This window comes from Neomonachus schauinslandi, chromosome 1, assembly GCF_002201575.2.
Source record: "Neomonachus schauinslandi chromosome 1, ASM220157v2, whole genome shotgun sequence".
In the NCBI taxonomy this organism is placed as follows: Eukaryota; Metazoa; Chordata; class Mammalia; order Carnivora; family Phocidae; genus Neomonachus; species Neomonachus schauinslandi.
Genome location: NC_058403.1, coordinates 111,641,528 through 111,658,487, shown reverse-complemented (window position 1 = coordinate 111,658,487; position 16,960 = coordinate 111,641,528). Strand labels below are relative to the sequence as shown.

General features: G+C 34.9%; 1 protein-coding gene and 1 pseudogene across 3 annotated transcripts in view; both read right to left on the bottom strand.

The window, feature by feature from the left end:
* Positions 1–16,960, bottom strand: part of HLTF (helicase like transcription factor) — a 51,796-nt gene that overhangs the window by 5,848 nt on the left and 28,988 nt on the right. For 2 of the 3 annotated variants that reach the window (XM_021685951.2, XM_021685952.1), the window contains exons 15-23: positions 12,466–12,609; positions 11,386–11,524; positions 10,399–10,534; positions 8,729–8,908; positions 6,182–6,306; positions 5,321–5,499; positions 3,472–3,597; positions 3,043–3,155; positions 2,525–2,705 (exon numbers count right to left, since the gene is read on the bottom strand). In XM_021685951.2, coding sequence (XP_021541626.1) covers positions 2,525–2,705; positions 3,043–3,155; positions 3,472–3,597; positions 5,321–5,499; positions 6,182–6,306; positions 8,729–8,908; positions 10,399–10,534; positions 11,386–11,524; positions 12,466–12,609 — 1,323 coding nt within the window. Of the gene's footprint in view, positions 1–2,524; positions 2,706–3,042; positions 3,156–3,471; positions 3,598–5,320; positions 5,512–6,181; positions 6,307–8,728; positions 8,909–10,398; positions 10,535–11,385; positions 11,525–12,465; positions 12,610–16,960 lie in introns of all 3 variants that reach the window. The other variant, XM_044920302.1, reaches the window with a different exon arrangement.
* LOC123323276 lies at positions 1,681–1,839 on the bottom strand (annotated as a pseudogene).

Below are 16,960 nucleotides of genomic sequence, written 5' to 3'. Positions count from 1 at the left end.
CGCAAAAGAAACTATACAGCAAAACTACCTGAAAATAAAATAGCAAATGCATATGTAAATGACAAGTTTATAGTATGACTCATCCTCAGGCTGTTATTTTCTATTTAAAGTTCCTTTGATGGGGCACCTGGGTGGCTCAGTTGGTTAGGCGTCTGACTCTTGATTTTGACTTGGGTCATGATCTCAGGGTCGTGAAATTGGGCCCCACATCCGGCTCTGTGTTGGGCATAGAGCCTCCCCCAACCCCTGGCTCATACTCTTTCAAAAAAAAAATAATAATAATTAAAAATAAATTAAAAAATAAAGTTCCCATGAGCTCTAGGGAAAAGGAGATTTTACTATTGTTGTAATTTGAGTATTGGGTGATATTTCATATAGAAGTCAGATTTTAAGAATATACTTAGCTTATTATTTTCTAAAACTGATAATCACATTTTATGCATATTCTGTATTTCACGATTGGATACATTTTGAAGCCATTATACCAAGAGCCCACGTAAATAAATGTTCCTTTCTGTTGTCTGTTTTATCTAGGAACCTTCTAGTGAGCTGACAGTATACATCTAGTATGACTACCAAGAGTCAATTTTATTTTTTTTTTAAAGTAGGCTCCATGGCCAGCGTGGAACCCAACACGGGGCTTGAACTCACAACCCTGAGATCAAGACCTGAGCTGAGATCGAGTAGGATGCTTAACCAACTGAGCTACCTAGGCACCCCTACCTGGGATCAAATTTATCTCATGATAATATAAAACTGATAGCTTCCATTTTCACTAGTACTGACGAAGGAAGGTAATTAGCTTTATCAAAAGCCCAAAATCGAACATTTAAAATACATCTTAACTCTAATGCAGCATTCCATGAAAACGTAAAATATTTTCATGAGTAAACATTTTTTGATTCAATCTTATTTTCCTGGGACCTGGCTTTCATTTTAAAGTTAGAAACATTTGAAATGTTCAATGAAAAACAATTTACTATGAACTGCTAAAACATTCTAGAAGTTTTTTTAAATTACTAGTTTTTTTTTAATTACTAAAGAGTATAGTCTGTGATCAGCTTTATAATACTATATTTCGTATCAACAACCTTCTCTTTATCAGATACTAAGATTACAACAAAAGCAGCAAATAATTTGGGAATTTGTCAAAAAATCATCATCTAAGATTATCATGTTAGTTAATATAACAATATGCGGTTACAATGACTGTTTTTTATAATAACCATAAAATATTAAAACTCTAGCAAAGATTTAAAACTTCATCCACAGAACTAAGGCAAGAAAATACAACAGACCACTGCCATCCATAACATTAATGTGAAATCTGTGAATGTCAAAATATGGTTCTGGTTGGTATTTTACTGTGGAGGTTACCCTCAGGTGACGAAAAAGCCTTGGTAACAGATATATCTATAAACTAGATAGCCTAACCAGAATAACTCAAATTTGTATCTCAGTGAACTTTTGTTACGAAATTTTCTGAATTTCAGGTAACAAGCTAAAACTACAAATCTTCAATCTATGAATCACAGAAATAGCAAATAGGGTTGCCTCTAGCCCTGACAGTAACCCAGTGCAAATTAGAAACTGAATTAGTCCAGAGTGCCTACAGCTCTTTGTGCAATTAGAAAAAGGTGCTGCTCCTCTATGCATGCTTCTTAGGTCACAGTTTGGTGAGTAAAGTTCAGAGTGAATTTTAGCTCCAACTCTACAGCTAGGTCTATACTATACAACTACAAGTGACTGTACTGTATTAGATGCTAAAATTTATCCAAAATATTCCATTAACGGTATTAGTTTCTACACTTGATCTTAGCCAAAAGGCCGAGAAGCGATACGGTATTAGTTTCTAAAACTGTGATGATGGACCACCTGCACCTGAATCACCTATGATCTATATAAAAATGCAGCCTCCTGGGTCTCCAAGAACTCCTTAATCTCTGAGGACAGAGGTGAGAAATTACATTTTACCTAATTCTTTGCACATTAAAACTTAAGACCATTAACATCACGATGGTAGCTACTTTGTCTACCTATGTTTATAGCCAGATCCCGGGTGCATGTAAGACTCTCTGACACAATGTAGGATCACATTATTTGTTGGCCAAACCACTACACTAAAGCATTACAGTTAACAGAAACGAATTCTATATATAGAAGTAGAAAACCACAGCATAGAAATTAAGAACATGGAATCCTGGTCTGCGTATTATTGCATGATGTTGAGCAAGTTATTTTACTTGTCTGTGCTTCAGTTTCCTCACCTGTAAAATAAGGACAGTAATAAAACCTCATAAGGATCCATCATAGGGATATCCTAGGGATACCGTGAGAATTTGTTGATACATATAAAGCACTTAAAACAAAGCCCTCGATACACATTTACTGAGTTATTAACTAATTTTAAAGTTTGCCTAAGAATTTTCACAATCAGTTATAACTAGGAAGGTATTTACCAAATAGTTTTTTTTTTTTTTTTTTAAGTTTAATAACATACCAAAAAGTCTACAGAACTACTTACTGGATCCATTAAAAACACTCGAGAAGCTGCGGAAAGATTCAAACCAACTCCACCTGCTTTTAAGGATAGAAGCATTATAGTTGGAGATCCTGCTTCAGTGTTTTGAAAACACTGAATTGATTCAACTCTTTTCTTCTGTGCCATGGAACCATCCAAACGAGTAAACACAAATCCAGAGGCTCTAATGGAGGGACAAAAAAGATAAGTAACACTTTCCATACAATTTAAAAACATGTTAAGTAATTACAAATCTCTTCATTCAACCAATTCTTCTACTCATTTATTTTCACAAATCTAACCATCTACTAACGTGTCATGCTCTGCAGTCAACTTTTTTCCTGATAAATTCAGTACTAAATCTTTAAATCCTATGCTCCCAGGAAATATTCTGTATTGTGACTCTCATTTTAGGTAGATGAAATGAATATAACTGGTAAAACATATTATTTTTTGCCATCCAAATCAAAACACTTACATAAAATCCTTTTACTCAAAGTGAGAAACAATACTAAATTTACCTGAGTGGTGTTTCTATTAAAGACAGGAATGTTGTAAACTGAGAAACAACTAAACTTTTTATGTTGGGGTTCTTCTTTCTTAAGTCAATCAGTGCATGCATTAGAGCATTAATCTGAAAAAAAAAAAAAAAATCAGGACACCCATTAGCTTCCATTTTGAATGGGCAAAATATATACAACTTTTTTTAATTAGGAAAAGAATGTTCCTGCCCCATTACTTCCCTAAAATGAAAAGTAAAAGACAACTAATGTTTTTAAAAATTAAGATTGAAAGAATGCACTCATAAACTGAAGCTCCTTTCCTCTCAAATTCACCGCTAGAAATAAAAATATTCAAATGATAGGATTAAAAGCAGAATTATTTTAAGACATGGTATCCATATATAAATGTAAAACAAATACTCAAATATTTGCCCATGTGTATTTTACCTTTGAACTGGATGTCCATTCCATAGTAGACTTTTTCTCAGTGTCACACTCCAATTCTTCTGGAGGACATTCTAATAAATTGTCTCCGTGTATATCATTTCTGCATAAAGGACATTTAGCATGTGGCTATATAAGAAAGAATAAGATAAGTGAAGATTATGAGGAAAAAATATAAATTTACCTAAAATTTTTAAAAAGTATGGTAAAATTCTAAATCCTTAATAGCTAGCATTTTATTAGACTTATTAGAGTCATCCATTTGAGATAAATCTGTATAAGCTGAACTCCAGCTTGTTAAGTGGGACTGGGTAGAAAAGGGAGCAAAAGTATGGTATGTGATCTTGACTAACAGCAGGAGCTTGAAACAAGTATAATACAATTTGCCCTTGAACATGGGTCTGAACTACAGAGGTCCACTTATTTGAGGATTTTTTTTCCCAATAAATACAGTACAGTACTATAAATGGATATTCTCTTATGATTTTGTTATTTTCTCTAGCTTACTTTACTGAAAGAATACCACATATAGGGGCGCTGGGCTGGCTTAGTTGTAGGAGCATGCAATTCTTGATCTTGGGGTCATGACTGTGAGCCCCACATTAGGTGTAGAGATTACTTAAATAAAAACTTTAAAAAGAATACCACATATAATATGTAACAAAAATATGTGTTAACTTTATGTTATCGGTAAGGCTCTGGTCAACAGTAGGTGATTAGTAGTTAAGTTTATAGGAGTCAAAAGTGATATGCAGATTTTCAACTGCACAGGGGGGTCAGCACCCCTAGCCCCTGCAACTGTTCAGGGTGAACTGTACTATTTGCAGACAAGTAAAGAAACCATGAATAACAGTATCTTGAACCTAACTACAATACAGCACACTAGTTGAAACTGTCCTTAGAAGAAAAAAAATTTCCATCTGAATGGCTTATAAAGCTAGTCTTGACCTGTTAAATCCTATCAGGCTCATTCAAAGCAATATTTGTTGTGTCCATTCGTATCAAGACATGCTAATAAAATCTCTCCTAAATAACTATATACCAAATACCATTACAAAAAAAAAAATCTGAAACTGAAAGAATGTTTAAAGTCAGTATGGTGGGGTTATCTTTAGGGAGGAGGGAGAAGGTAACTGATTGGAAGGGGACACAAAAAGACCAGGGTAATAGTTACATGATTGTGTTTACTTCATAATTCACTCAACTATACAACCATGACTTGTGCATTTTTTTCTATATTATACCAATGAAAATGTAAACAAAACAAAACAAAACTCTACCTCAGCTGAAGAACTGCTTAAAGGATTATTCCACTTCAAAAAATTCTACCATACATAAGAATCCAGGCTTACCTTATCTAACAGCCAATAAACAAACATGGCAATTAAGCCCATGAACTGTGGCGAAGACAAAGTGAGATGTGCTGTATGTGTACAATACCACCAGACTTTGAACACTTAAGTTAAAAAATCATGTAAATTATCTCAATAATTTTTATATTTTAGATATATTGGATAAATAAAAATTCATTAACTTCATCTATTTCTACCAGAAAATTTAAAATTACTTTTGTGTCTCACATTTTTTATCTACTAGACAGCAATGATCTCAAAAGAACTAGGATATTGACTGATCATGCCTCTAAAAGTGTACTGTCTTCTTATGTTTAAAAGGGCTTAATTGTAAGAAATATATCACTACGAAACACTGACATACATAATTGACCATAAAACGTGCACTAGTAAATCCAAGTGCAAAACTCTTAATAGTCTGTTGGACTTGGGTTTCATTACACTCAAGACTGACTAGTGTACCACTCCATCACTGAATCTGTACCTAGCATGAAACTAACCTGCTCATTCTGAATGACTTGGCAAATACAGGGTTTACAAAAGACATGTGCACAATGTGTTATGACAGGAACTGTTAAAGAATCCAAGCAAATTGCACATTCTTCATCAGAACCTGAGCTCAGAATTAACTTCATCTTCCTTATTAACTTCTTTCGTAGTTCTTCAGGTGTATCATTTCCTAGAGAAAAGGCTGAAAAATTAATTTCACAGCAAGATCTGTAATATGACTAGACAAGTTAATCTTCTTATATAGGGAAAAGTTTTGCTTGGGTAGTCTTTATTTAGGCTTTTTCTATCACAGGAAACAAGCATGATTTAAACTTAAAGAAAATTCAGGGGGGCCTGGGTGGCTCAGTCGTTGGGCATCTGCCTTCAGCTCAGGTCATGATCCCGGGGTCCTGGGATCGAGCCCCACATCAGGCTCCCTGCTCAGCGGGAAGCCTGCTTCTCCCTCCCTCACTCCCCCTGCTTGTGTTCCCTCTCTCGCTGTGTCTCTCTGTCAAATAAATAAAATCTTAAAAAAAAAATTAATTTAAAGAAAATTCAGAGCTAAAATAGTAGCTAACCCACATAATATACCTTACACAAAAGCATCATTACAATCTGCACATACTACCACAGAATAAAAGGCAGATCCAATGTGAAATGACCATCTAAGAGTATCTATCACTGGAAATACTGGAAGACATCACTATTATTCCATTTCATTGGTAAGAATTTGTAAGTATATTCCACTGGTGTCCCATTCTAAAAACAATGTCCATTTGACAAATAAGACACTATAGGCCATATGAAAAATTTCATTCTGACTTAAATATCCCTAACAAATATAACAGTGTAAACAAATCACATCTACTTACCTGAGGGACCACTGGAAGACACTGTGTTTGTAAGAAGGTGAGTATGACAACAAATCTGCCGCAATCTAAGCAAAAGACCCAGGACATCTGCATAGTGTGCAAGGACAGTCCCTTCATTAAAATACCTAGTGGTAAAAAATGCTAAGTATTATGAAGACCTCTAAACAATATTATTCCCGATTCTAAAACAGTGGAATAAAAATGGCATTGTTCTTTTCTTCTCTGAAAATCACTTCAAAACTACCTTTAATGAAACCACAAGAGATTTGTAACCATAAAGCAAAATATACGAGAAATGGCTGCCAATTGCAATGGAAGTCGAATAGGAAGATGCTGAGAGATAGGACTACAGATCTCAAACAGACCTGCCAGAGCACAATTCTTCAAAATACATAGCAAGCCCTGAGGGGAAAATCAAGATCTTTCTTGTGCAAAAACAAAAACAGGGTGCATGGCTGTGATCTGAACTTGCATGGACAAATTTTATACCAAGGAAAGAAGGCAAGCTAAATAAGGAAACACAATAGACCTACTGTGTTTTCAGAAAAGATTATGGGCACAAGATTCCACATTATAAGGAACCCTACAGCTTCCGATCTTTGTTGTGTAAGCACAAATAAAACTTAAAACAACTCAGATACAACCCTGAGTCATAATTAAATAGGGATACTTCCTACCAGTCTGGGACACAGAATGCCCCCTCCCCCCATTCATATTAACCTCCTGCAAATAGCTAGGCCAGAAAGAACTCAAGACATTCAAATATAAGTAATAATCAGCAAAGAGCAAGGGAGGAATAAATGGCAGTGAAAGAAAACTCACCAAAAAGTGTTGCCATAGAGCAAATAAAAATTAGGAGCAAGGATACTGATCGCACTCCATCATGAAATCTTGCTCGTATTATCCAGCCACACTTAACTCTTTGTGTTCTTCAAGCTCACCAAATATTTTTTCAACTCAGGGGTTTACATTTGCTGTTCCCTCTGCCTGAAATATCTCCTAACTCCATTCTCTTTTAGATCTTTTCCCACATAGAACCTTCTCAGTAAGGTCTTCAGTGAATACCCTATTAAAACAGTTTCAGCACTCCCTATCCCCTTTCTCGGCTTTAATTTTTTTTCCACCAAATTTAACTTTTTAAAATTGTTCCCTACATTAAAATATAAACTCCTTGAGGGTGGAGATTTTTATCTGTTTTATTATGCTATATCCCAGTATGTGTTACACAGGCACATATTAAATTTTGGTTCAAAGAATGAATATGAAAGAAATTTCAATCACCACTGCAAGATTTTGAACTAAGAAATCACTTGCTTAGTAAGAACAATCTTTTTCAATCTCTCTAATTTCTGTTAAACCTGCTCTGTATTTCAATGAAGTGCTTGAAGATTCCCCTATTTTCTCAGCACAGTTCTGCCTTCACTGTCTCCTACTCATTCTGGTCCCATGGGCACTCACATCAAATATGTTCTCGCTTGGACTAGAATTTCTCACCTTCTACCAATCCCCGATCCCTTTATTATCTGCTTCATTAGTTCCTATTCCCAGATTTCATGTGTTGTTTGGAAAGTCATATTGACTTCTACATGTATCCAATTCTACATCAAGCCTATCTACCACACTAAGAACCTCACAACTTTTTAGAACGGCTGTTAATCCTGCTATCTTCCTCAATTTCCCACTACACCTTTCCCTGCAGATACCCTTGTCTCATTTTTCACTTCATTTTCTCCACCAATTTGCTTTATTCTCTTCTCTATCTGTAGTCTCTTCTATGCTCTCTTCTCAAGGCAGTTAACCCAAAGAAAATGCAAAAAATTGACAGAGCAACAACTATCAATCCTATGTACCAGTCTCACTTTCTCTTCCTTTTGCAAACGTCATGAAAAAGGGTCTACCCCTACCTACAGCTGCTACTTCTTTGAAATTCCCTTACTCCTACAATTTGGTACACACCTCAGTATTCTGGTGAAACTATGCTAAGAGTTTAGACTGGTAACTTCTGAATCACCAAATTAAACAGCTTTTCTAAGTCTCTGCATCACATGAAACTACTGACCATTCCCTCTTTCATGATTATGCTTTCATGGGATTCTCCAACAGTTTTCTTTACATTTTTTTCCTAATTCTGTCCTTGACAGAATCTTCTAATTTCTCTTTATTTCCCTATTTCTTAAATACGGACATTCCCCAAAGTTTTGTTCCTTAAATAGGTTTATTATCTCTCACTATATATATATACACACTTCTCTCAATGTTTTTATCTACTCCCATGATAAAGAGCCAGGAATAGAAGCAAGCAAGGTCTTCTGACTAGCCACTCAGAACTTGCCATTTCATGTAAACTTTTGTTTCCTAATTTAAGGAATAACTTACCTGTAAATTATAATACTATTTCATTTACTTCAACTAATTTGTAAAAAGAAATTTAAAGAAGCAAGTTATCTTTCAGTATACTTCAGACTTTCCTAACATTTCTAAGAAATACTATTTAAACAGGAAAGAAAATAAAAATTATTTCCTAAAATGGCTTTCTTTTTTCCATACCTTCCAATAGTAGCTCTGCCTTCATTTTTCACAGACTGATAAATTTTTCTTTCTTCGTCTGAAAGTGTAATGTGCTGAATAAATACTTTACGTTCTGGTAACTCCAAAACAGGTTTTCCTTTAATTTTGCTTGTCTTTGTTCTTCTTAGGGTAATATTTTTAATTAGGGATTGTAAACGCCTAAGTCAAAACAAAACAAAGAATTACATAACTTTTTATTTCTATATAAGTTGATTCAACAAGAACAAAAAGAGTATTTTAATATATTACTATTTTAGAATCAAAGTAAAGCTTTTTCTTTAAAAAAATCTGTTTTGAGTTCTATCCAATCTGATAATCAGACATATATTCTACCAATAGAAAATTATAATAATGCATTCATTGCCCTCAATTCAATACCTGTCACAGTTTAGTCTTCTTTTATCCTGTCTTTTTCTTAACTTCTCCCCATTTTTCTTCTATTCACTAATTTTTTTACTTCTCACTTCTGTCAACTACATCACCCAATATTCAACATTCACATTCTTAAGTATCTACACAAAGTAAAAGGCATTATACTAACACAAAACTATAAATGTGAGGAAAGATCTTACCTTCAAAAGATTTTTCAGTAATATGAAAATCAAGGTACAAAAATAAGTAATTTTTACAAAGTAAAGATGCCAAAAAAATGAAAACATGATGTGACTATTCAGAAGAGGGAGATATGCCGTCTAGGTTCTACAACCTTCACACTCCCTTCTCAGTATCAGAAAAAAGGGAGGCACATCAATTCTTTAAGGAAAGAAAGGTTTTTAAGGAAAGGTTTTTCCTGACACTGAAATATAAATACAATTTCTTAAATTAGAATTTACATAGTTGGTTCTGAGAATCAAGCAGTTTTACAAACTAGGTTGGTGGCTTTTGAACCTTTTTCACTGTAACCACAGTAAGAAACACATTTTATTCCATCCAGCAAACGTATATTATCAAAACACATACACATATGACAGAAACCTTTCACAAAACAGTACTTACTATGTGTGAAGATTTAAATTTCTTTAAATCTTCAACTCTTATTTCATTTTCTTTTATAATGCTAGATGCCATCTTTATAAGGATTTCACAACCTAATGGATCCCAAACTCTGAAAAACCACTGCTCTAGGCAAAAACCTTAAGCCACATATTAACCTAGTACCCTGTGAAATGGCTATCACCAAGCTGAATTTCATTTATCTGTCTCCATGAGAAAGAACTTTCTTTCTTAAACTTTTGCTGATGCCAGTGTATGTCATACTATTCAAGTATCACTTATATATATATAAAGCTACATAAGGTAAGTTGTGAAAACTTAATGCATATTAGATCCTCAGGGCATACAGTTTTTCCTGTCATTGTTTAATCAATTAATGGTGATTTTGAGGGAAATAGCAACACACAAAGACCATAAAGCTCTGCCTTTCCTTTCAGTTTGACTAAAATCAAAGAAAGGGAAGGCTTATGTTTTACTTGCAGTGTCTCCCCAAACAAGAATCACTAGGTTCTAAGAGCCAAAGGCATTAAGCTATAAACGCTCTTGGGAGAAGAAAGACAACAGTGAAGTTAAAATAGTAATCAAAGTGATAACTGGTTCAAGCTGCTTACAGTTATTTGTTGCTAATTTTAATCAGTTTTCATGAAATTACTTACCTAAGTCCTCCTTCATCTCCCATTGTGACAGGACGCTGTATTGTTCTATGCCACCATTCTCTATCAAGAAATGGTTTAAGTTTTAAAAAGGAAAGAAGAGACCACAAGTCCTTTAAAGAATTTTGAATCGGAGTACCTAAAAATAACAGAAAACTGTTGTAACTCTATAGTATATCCATCTGACCCAATCAGAGGAAACAACCGTTGAAAATGGGCATTCTGCACCAGGCAGACCCACTAACTATCAAGGTATAACTATAATCCATTGTTAAACATATACGCAACTTCAAAATACAGTTTTGCTCTAATTTTAGCTCTCACTTGCCATACTAACAAAGAAAAAGACCACAGGTCCAGTAAATTCAACTTTCTCCTTATCCAAGAACATTTATTTGATTTTAAATCAGCAGTATTAGCAAGAAGGAAAAATGAAACTGAGTTTACATTCTCTTGCCCGTATTCTAGTAGAGGTGTCACAAGTAGCAAACAGGCTTGGCTTCAAGATGAGAAACAGAGAAATCGAGACTCTGATTGGAGAAATAAAGTGTCTAATGAATCTCCAAAGTTTAAAAAAAAAGTCTAGGGGCGCCTGGGTGGCTCAGTCATTAAGTGTCTGCCTTCGGCTCAGGTCATGATCCCAGGGTCCTGGGATCGAGCCCCGCATCGGGCTCCCTGCTCGGTGGGAAGCCTGCTTCTCCCTCTCCCACTGTCCCTGCTTGTATTCCCTCTCTCGCTGTCAAATAAATAAAATCTTTAAAAAAATAAAAATTAAAATTAAGTCTAGTGGTTGTTCCACAAATTGACTATAATTCAAATGTTGCCACAGCATGGGCAACTGTGAAAAACAACTCAAAATATTTTATTAAATGACTTTTTTGATTAATTATGGACAAATTTTATATCCATGTGAAGTCTACAAAGTTACCTCACTAAAACTTAATGATATATATTTAAGAATTAATTTTTTAAAAAATATAACCTTTTTACCTGTTAACACCCATCTTCTTTCTGCTTCTAAATCAAGTACAGCTTTTGTCTGCTGAGCATTTGGATTTCGGATGGCATGTCCTTCATCCAGGATCACTCTTAGCCACCTTATGCTATGTAATGGACTATCACCTTTAGTCTGAAATAAATGTTTCATGTGAATTAAAAACACAGGAAAGTAAAATAGTACTTCCTATAATTTGGTAAATACAAGTTATTATTCTTTAATATCAATACTTACTCTGTGGTAGATACTGCTTTAAGCACTATATACATTAAGTTATTGAATGCCCAAAAGCTTATGAAGTATTATTATTTACTCATTTTACAAATGAGAAAACTGAAGCACCAAGACTGGAAGTATGTTGCTCAAAGTACCACAGCTAAGAAATAGCAGAGCTACCATTTAAACCTAGGTAGTCTAGCTCTCTATTGAGAATTTGGTTCAATACACTGAGCTAATTCTGCCTCAGATCAAAACAGTGATGAAAGAAAAATTTTCAGTTGTAAGAATTATTTGAATACAATATAATTAGTTTCTTTTATGTTGAAGTTAATGGTCTTACTGGAAGATCGAAATTTTGACAATAAGGTTTTTTGAAAAACATTTTAACAATTGGAATTACAGGCAAACAAACAACAATTAAACTTCTAAATTAATTGGGAAACTCATGAACTTCAGCTATTAAAAAAAAGCTTATTTTTAAGCTGAGATAATTATTAATCAAATCATACTTGATTTGATTTAGAAAATCTGATTTAGAAGATTTGATCAAGAAAATAATATTCTAGAATACTAGAAAAAACAAAATTCACTTATAAAGTGCTATATACACTTAGTTACAATTCCAATGTAAAACTGTAACTTCAAATGTCCTAAATGGAAAATATTCCTAATTGCTGAAGAAAGTTCAACCTTTTTTTTGCAGAATATTAAAAGACAATTTCCTATTTTACTTCCTACATATTAAGTATTTAGAAAGAAAGGAAGAGTATAAAGTCTGAATTTTAGAACACTTTAGAAACCTGAAGCATACTTCTTAAATTCAACTTCTGAAATATGAGTGTCAGCATACTTACTCCATAGTCATGAGTTAAAATGTTGTATGTAGTCAAAACAATATCCTGTTTTGAAAGCAAGGTTGGGTCTCTTATACGATCAGGACCATAATAAACATAAAAATTCAAATGCACATCTGATTTTATATGTTGTCCAAACTGGTCCTAGAAGAAATTAGAAATATTTAAAATAATGAACAGATTAGTGTCACGTTTGATAAACTACTGTCCTGTACACAAATCAAACTACTAAAATTACATAAAATCAAGTTTCCTGCAATCTAAACTAAAATAACAACAATGATAATAACAATACTATTATTTTATTGTCAGGAAAATGGACATATATGCAATAATAATGCATTATATAAATTTTGCTTGGCCCTACCAATGAGCAGCCACTTCACTTTTAGGAGGAAAAATTACCAAATTTCTTTAAAACTGTAATTAATTTTTTAAAAATTTAATATTTTAACAGAAAGGATCTTTAATGCTTCCAGTTAGTAAAGTTTGTAATATCAAAATTAAACCTTAAAAGAGCAACCAATATTCTCAAGAATGTAGGCAGAGATTCAAGCATAGTATCCACTTTCATTCATTTATCATAAACCTACTATTTGCCAGTTCATCAACCAGAAATGTAATAAAGCTAAAAAGAAAAATAAGACCGGGTCCTAGCCCTCACTGAGGACATGATCTGTTTAAAACACCTGACTTTTTCTCTCAAATCTGAGATTCTGAGCAGGAAAAAAAAATCATGGTTAGATTGGGGGGGAAAAAAAAAAAGGATACCAGAAAAACAAAGCTGAGAATCTATTAGGTGAGAGATGATAAAGCCCTAAAGTATCAAGGTAAGAACAGAATGGGAAGGACAGGTGTAAAAGAAAGATACCAAGAAAAAGGGACTGATGGGACTTGAGGACTAATTAAATATGCGATATGAAAAAAAAAAGGGAGAAACAAAGAAGCCTCTGATACTTCAAGTGAGTGCCTAGAAGAACTGTATGATAAAGATATAAGGCAGCTGGTTGTTTTTTTTTTTTTATAGATTTTATTTATTTATTTGACAGAGAGAGAGACAGCGAGAGCAGGAACACAAGCAGGGGGAGTGGGAGAGGGAGAAGCAGGCTTCCCGCCGAGCAGGGAGCCCGATGTGGGACTCGATCCCAGGACTCTGGGATCATGACCTGAGCCGAAGGCAGACGCTTAACGACTGAGCCACCCAGGCGCCCAAGATATAAGGAAGTTTAAAAAAAGAAGGGGGAAGTTTAAAAAAAGAAGGGGAAAGTGGGTATAAAAATGAGAAAAGAAATGGGGTGCCTGGGTGGCTCAGTCAGTTAAACGTTTGACTTCGGCTGGCTCAGGCCATGATCTCAGGGTCCTAGGATCAAGCCCCATGTTGGGGGTTTGTGCTCAACCGGGAATCATTCTCTCTCTCTCTCTCTCCCTCTCCCCCTCCCCTAGCTCATGCTCTTGTTCTCTCAAACAAATAAAATCTTAAAATGAGAAAGAAATAATAAGTATTATTATTTTAGACATTTAAAAGTCTTGGACACTACAGAATGACTGGACACATATATTAGGAATATTTACTTATTTATTTTTAAAGATTTGAGAGAGTGGGAATGTACAAGTAGGGGGATAGGCAGAGAGGGAGAGGGGAGGGAGAGGGAGAGAGAAAGAGAATGAATCCTAAGCAGGCTCTCCGCCAAGCACAGAGCCCAACACGGCTCAATCCCAGGACCCGGAGATCATGACCTGACCAAAATCAAGAATTGGACACTCAACAGGAATGAGTCACCCAGGCACCCCTACTAGGAAAAATTAAATATTGATCTGTAATACAATGCAGAGATGGACTTTACAAAGTTATCAGCAGATAGTACATGAAGCTATAGGAATGAGTAAGATTTTCCAAGAATAGGCATAATGAGAAAAGGAGGTTAGGGGCAGAACCTACAGAATGGCAGTATTTAAACAGTGGGCCTGTTTTTATTGGGGTAATTTAAAATATTCCAGCAAAGAGAAAAATAAAAATAAAGCAAATGTGGCAGACTTTTGAAATTCTTGAATCTTGTTAAGTAAATGCAGATCTCATTAAAAATTTTCCTAATATTTCAAAAAAGATACCATGCCTTGGAGGGGGGAGGAGGCAGACTAAATAGAAACCATGGGAGAAAAATAGTGGTCAGAAAGTTGGGGAAGCAACAAAATTGGGGGGCGGTGGAAGAATAGCAAAATTTCAAGATGGAATACAAGGCTGATTTTTTAACTTATAATTTATGTTCATTCCCACTCTTTACAGAAAGTTTTAAAGATGGCTTACAAAATAAAACATAACAAAATGCCATTAGAAGAAAAATAAAAGTCAGGGCAGAGGAAAAGACAAAGGGAACTCACTGGACATGGCAACAATGGGGTCACTGAAGGCCTTCACAGTTTCTATAGAGGGTGGGAGCAAAAACCAGACTAGTATGGGCTAAAGAGAGAATGATACCTGAAAGAGTAAAGGCAAAAATACTAAGAAAGGATAAAACATGAAAGAGTAAAGGTGAAAACACAGAGAATTTTATTAAGAAATCTGGTGGGGAAAAAAAGGAAAAGCGAAAGAATTCAATATGAGAAAACTGAATCAATGGGCTGCCCTGAAGTGGAAGAGAACAAATTTGTGGCAGGATTAGACCTGAAATAGAAAAAAATTAACTTTCTAGAGAAAGAACGATAGTATTGAGTTTCTAGTCACTGTGCTTCAGTTGTGTGTGTGTGTGTATGAATAAAATATGTGTTATTTCATTTTCTCTTGGGAAGATAACTTGTCCAAATATCCAGAATAAGTATGTGGTGGAAGTGGGATTGGTATCTTACACCTTTAACTGGACTCTCCCCTATCTGAAGACAAAAAAAGGATGATAAGGTAGTTCTAGCCTGCTCATTAGGGTGCTATGTCATTTACTTGGAGGCTAGGAAGAGAGGTTATTGAGAGATTGAAAAATTCTATTTTTTTAAATTTTTTAAGAGATTTTATTTTTATTTATTTGACAGAGAGAGAGACAGCCAGAGAGGGAACACAAGCAGGGGGAGCAGGAGAGGGAGAAGCAGGCTTCCCACAGAGCGGGGAGCCTGATGCGGGGCTCGATCCCAGGACCCTGGGATCATGACCTGAGCCAAAGGCAGACACTTAACGACTGAGCCACCCAGGTGCCCCTCTAATTTTTTTTAAAAGATTTTATTTATGCATTTATTTGAGAGAGAGTGTGCGTGTATGCATGAGCAGGGGGAGGGGCAGAGGGAAAAGCAGACTCCCCGGCTGAGCAGGGAGCCCGACTCGGGGCTCAATCCAGGACCCTATGATCATAACCTGAGCCCAAGGCAGACGTTAAACCGACTGAGCTACCCAGTCACCACACAAAATTCTAATTCTTGACCAGGAATCTATATATGCCCAACCATTCGTCATTCCTTTAAAAATCAGTTTTTTCCAAAAAAAAATAATAAAAAAATAAAAAATAAAAAAAATTAAAATCAGTTTTTTCCATAATCTCATTAGGCAAGACTTTGCCAAGGTTTCCTCTCTGAAGTTTATATTATCTAAAATTTTGTTTTTCATATATAAAATTATAATGAAATACTGATGACCCATTTTTAAAATACATATCCCCAACCCAAGCTCTTAAAGAATCACAGTTCTACTGTTTATACCCCCATTAATACTTGTAAACCTCACCCTGAAACTCATTCTAGTACCCATGTATTGGCCTTCCCCAAATGCACTACATCTCAAAAAAAAGAGAATACTTTTGTTGGAATAAAAAAAAGAGCAAGAAAGAACTAACCCTCACTCTGGTCCTAAGAGGAAAAATGACACACTAATCAGAAGGTTTAATTTTAAAAAATATATATACCAAAAACTTAAAAAGATAAGAATCGAAGAAGGCAAGAGTACATAAAAGTCAAGAAGTAAAGAAGCATAGAATTTGACAATTAGAGAATAACTACTAATCTTTTCCAAAGCAATTTAGAGAACAAGTGGCAGAAGCCAGATTACAAGGAGTTAGTAAGTAAAATCACAAAGTGAAAATTAAACCCCAAAAGTTATGACAGCAAAGGAAAGGATAAGAGTAGCCAACTTAAAGGTGAGACATAATCAAGAGGAAGTATTTAAAAATGAAAAAGATCCGAGTACGTTTCATGAAAAAGCCAGTAGGAAAAGACTAACCAGGCAAAGAGAAAAATAACATAAAATGCAAAGGTGGGAGAGATGGAATCCTATGTACAGACTGAGGTAATGGTCTTACAAAGACTAGGACCTCTTCCACCTCTGAGATTAGAGGAGGAAAGGTCAGGAGAGATGCAATAACCTTGGACGTGGCAAGAACAGAAGTTCACATCCAGTGGTCTTTATGTTCACAATGCTTCTAATAGAGTAGTTATTTCATTGTAACATGCAGCTTGAAGCTCAAACTGGGAAGGAAACATAACCAAGCTGCTCCTTACAAATAATACATCAAGAGGTTCC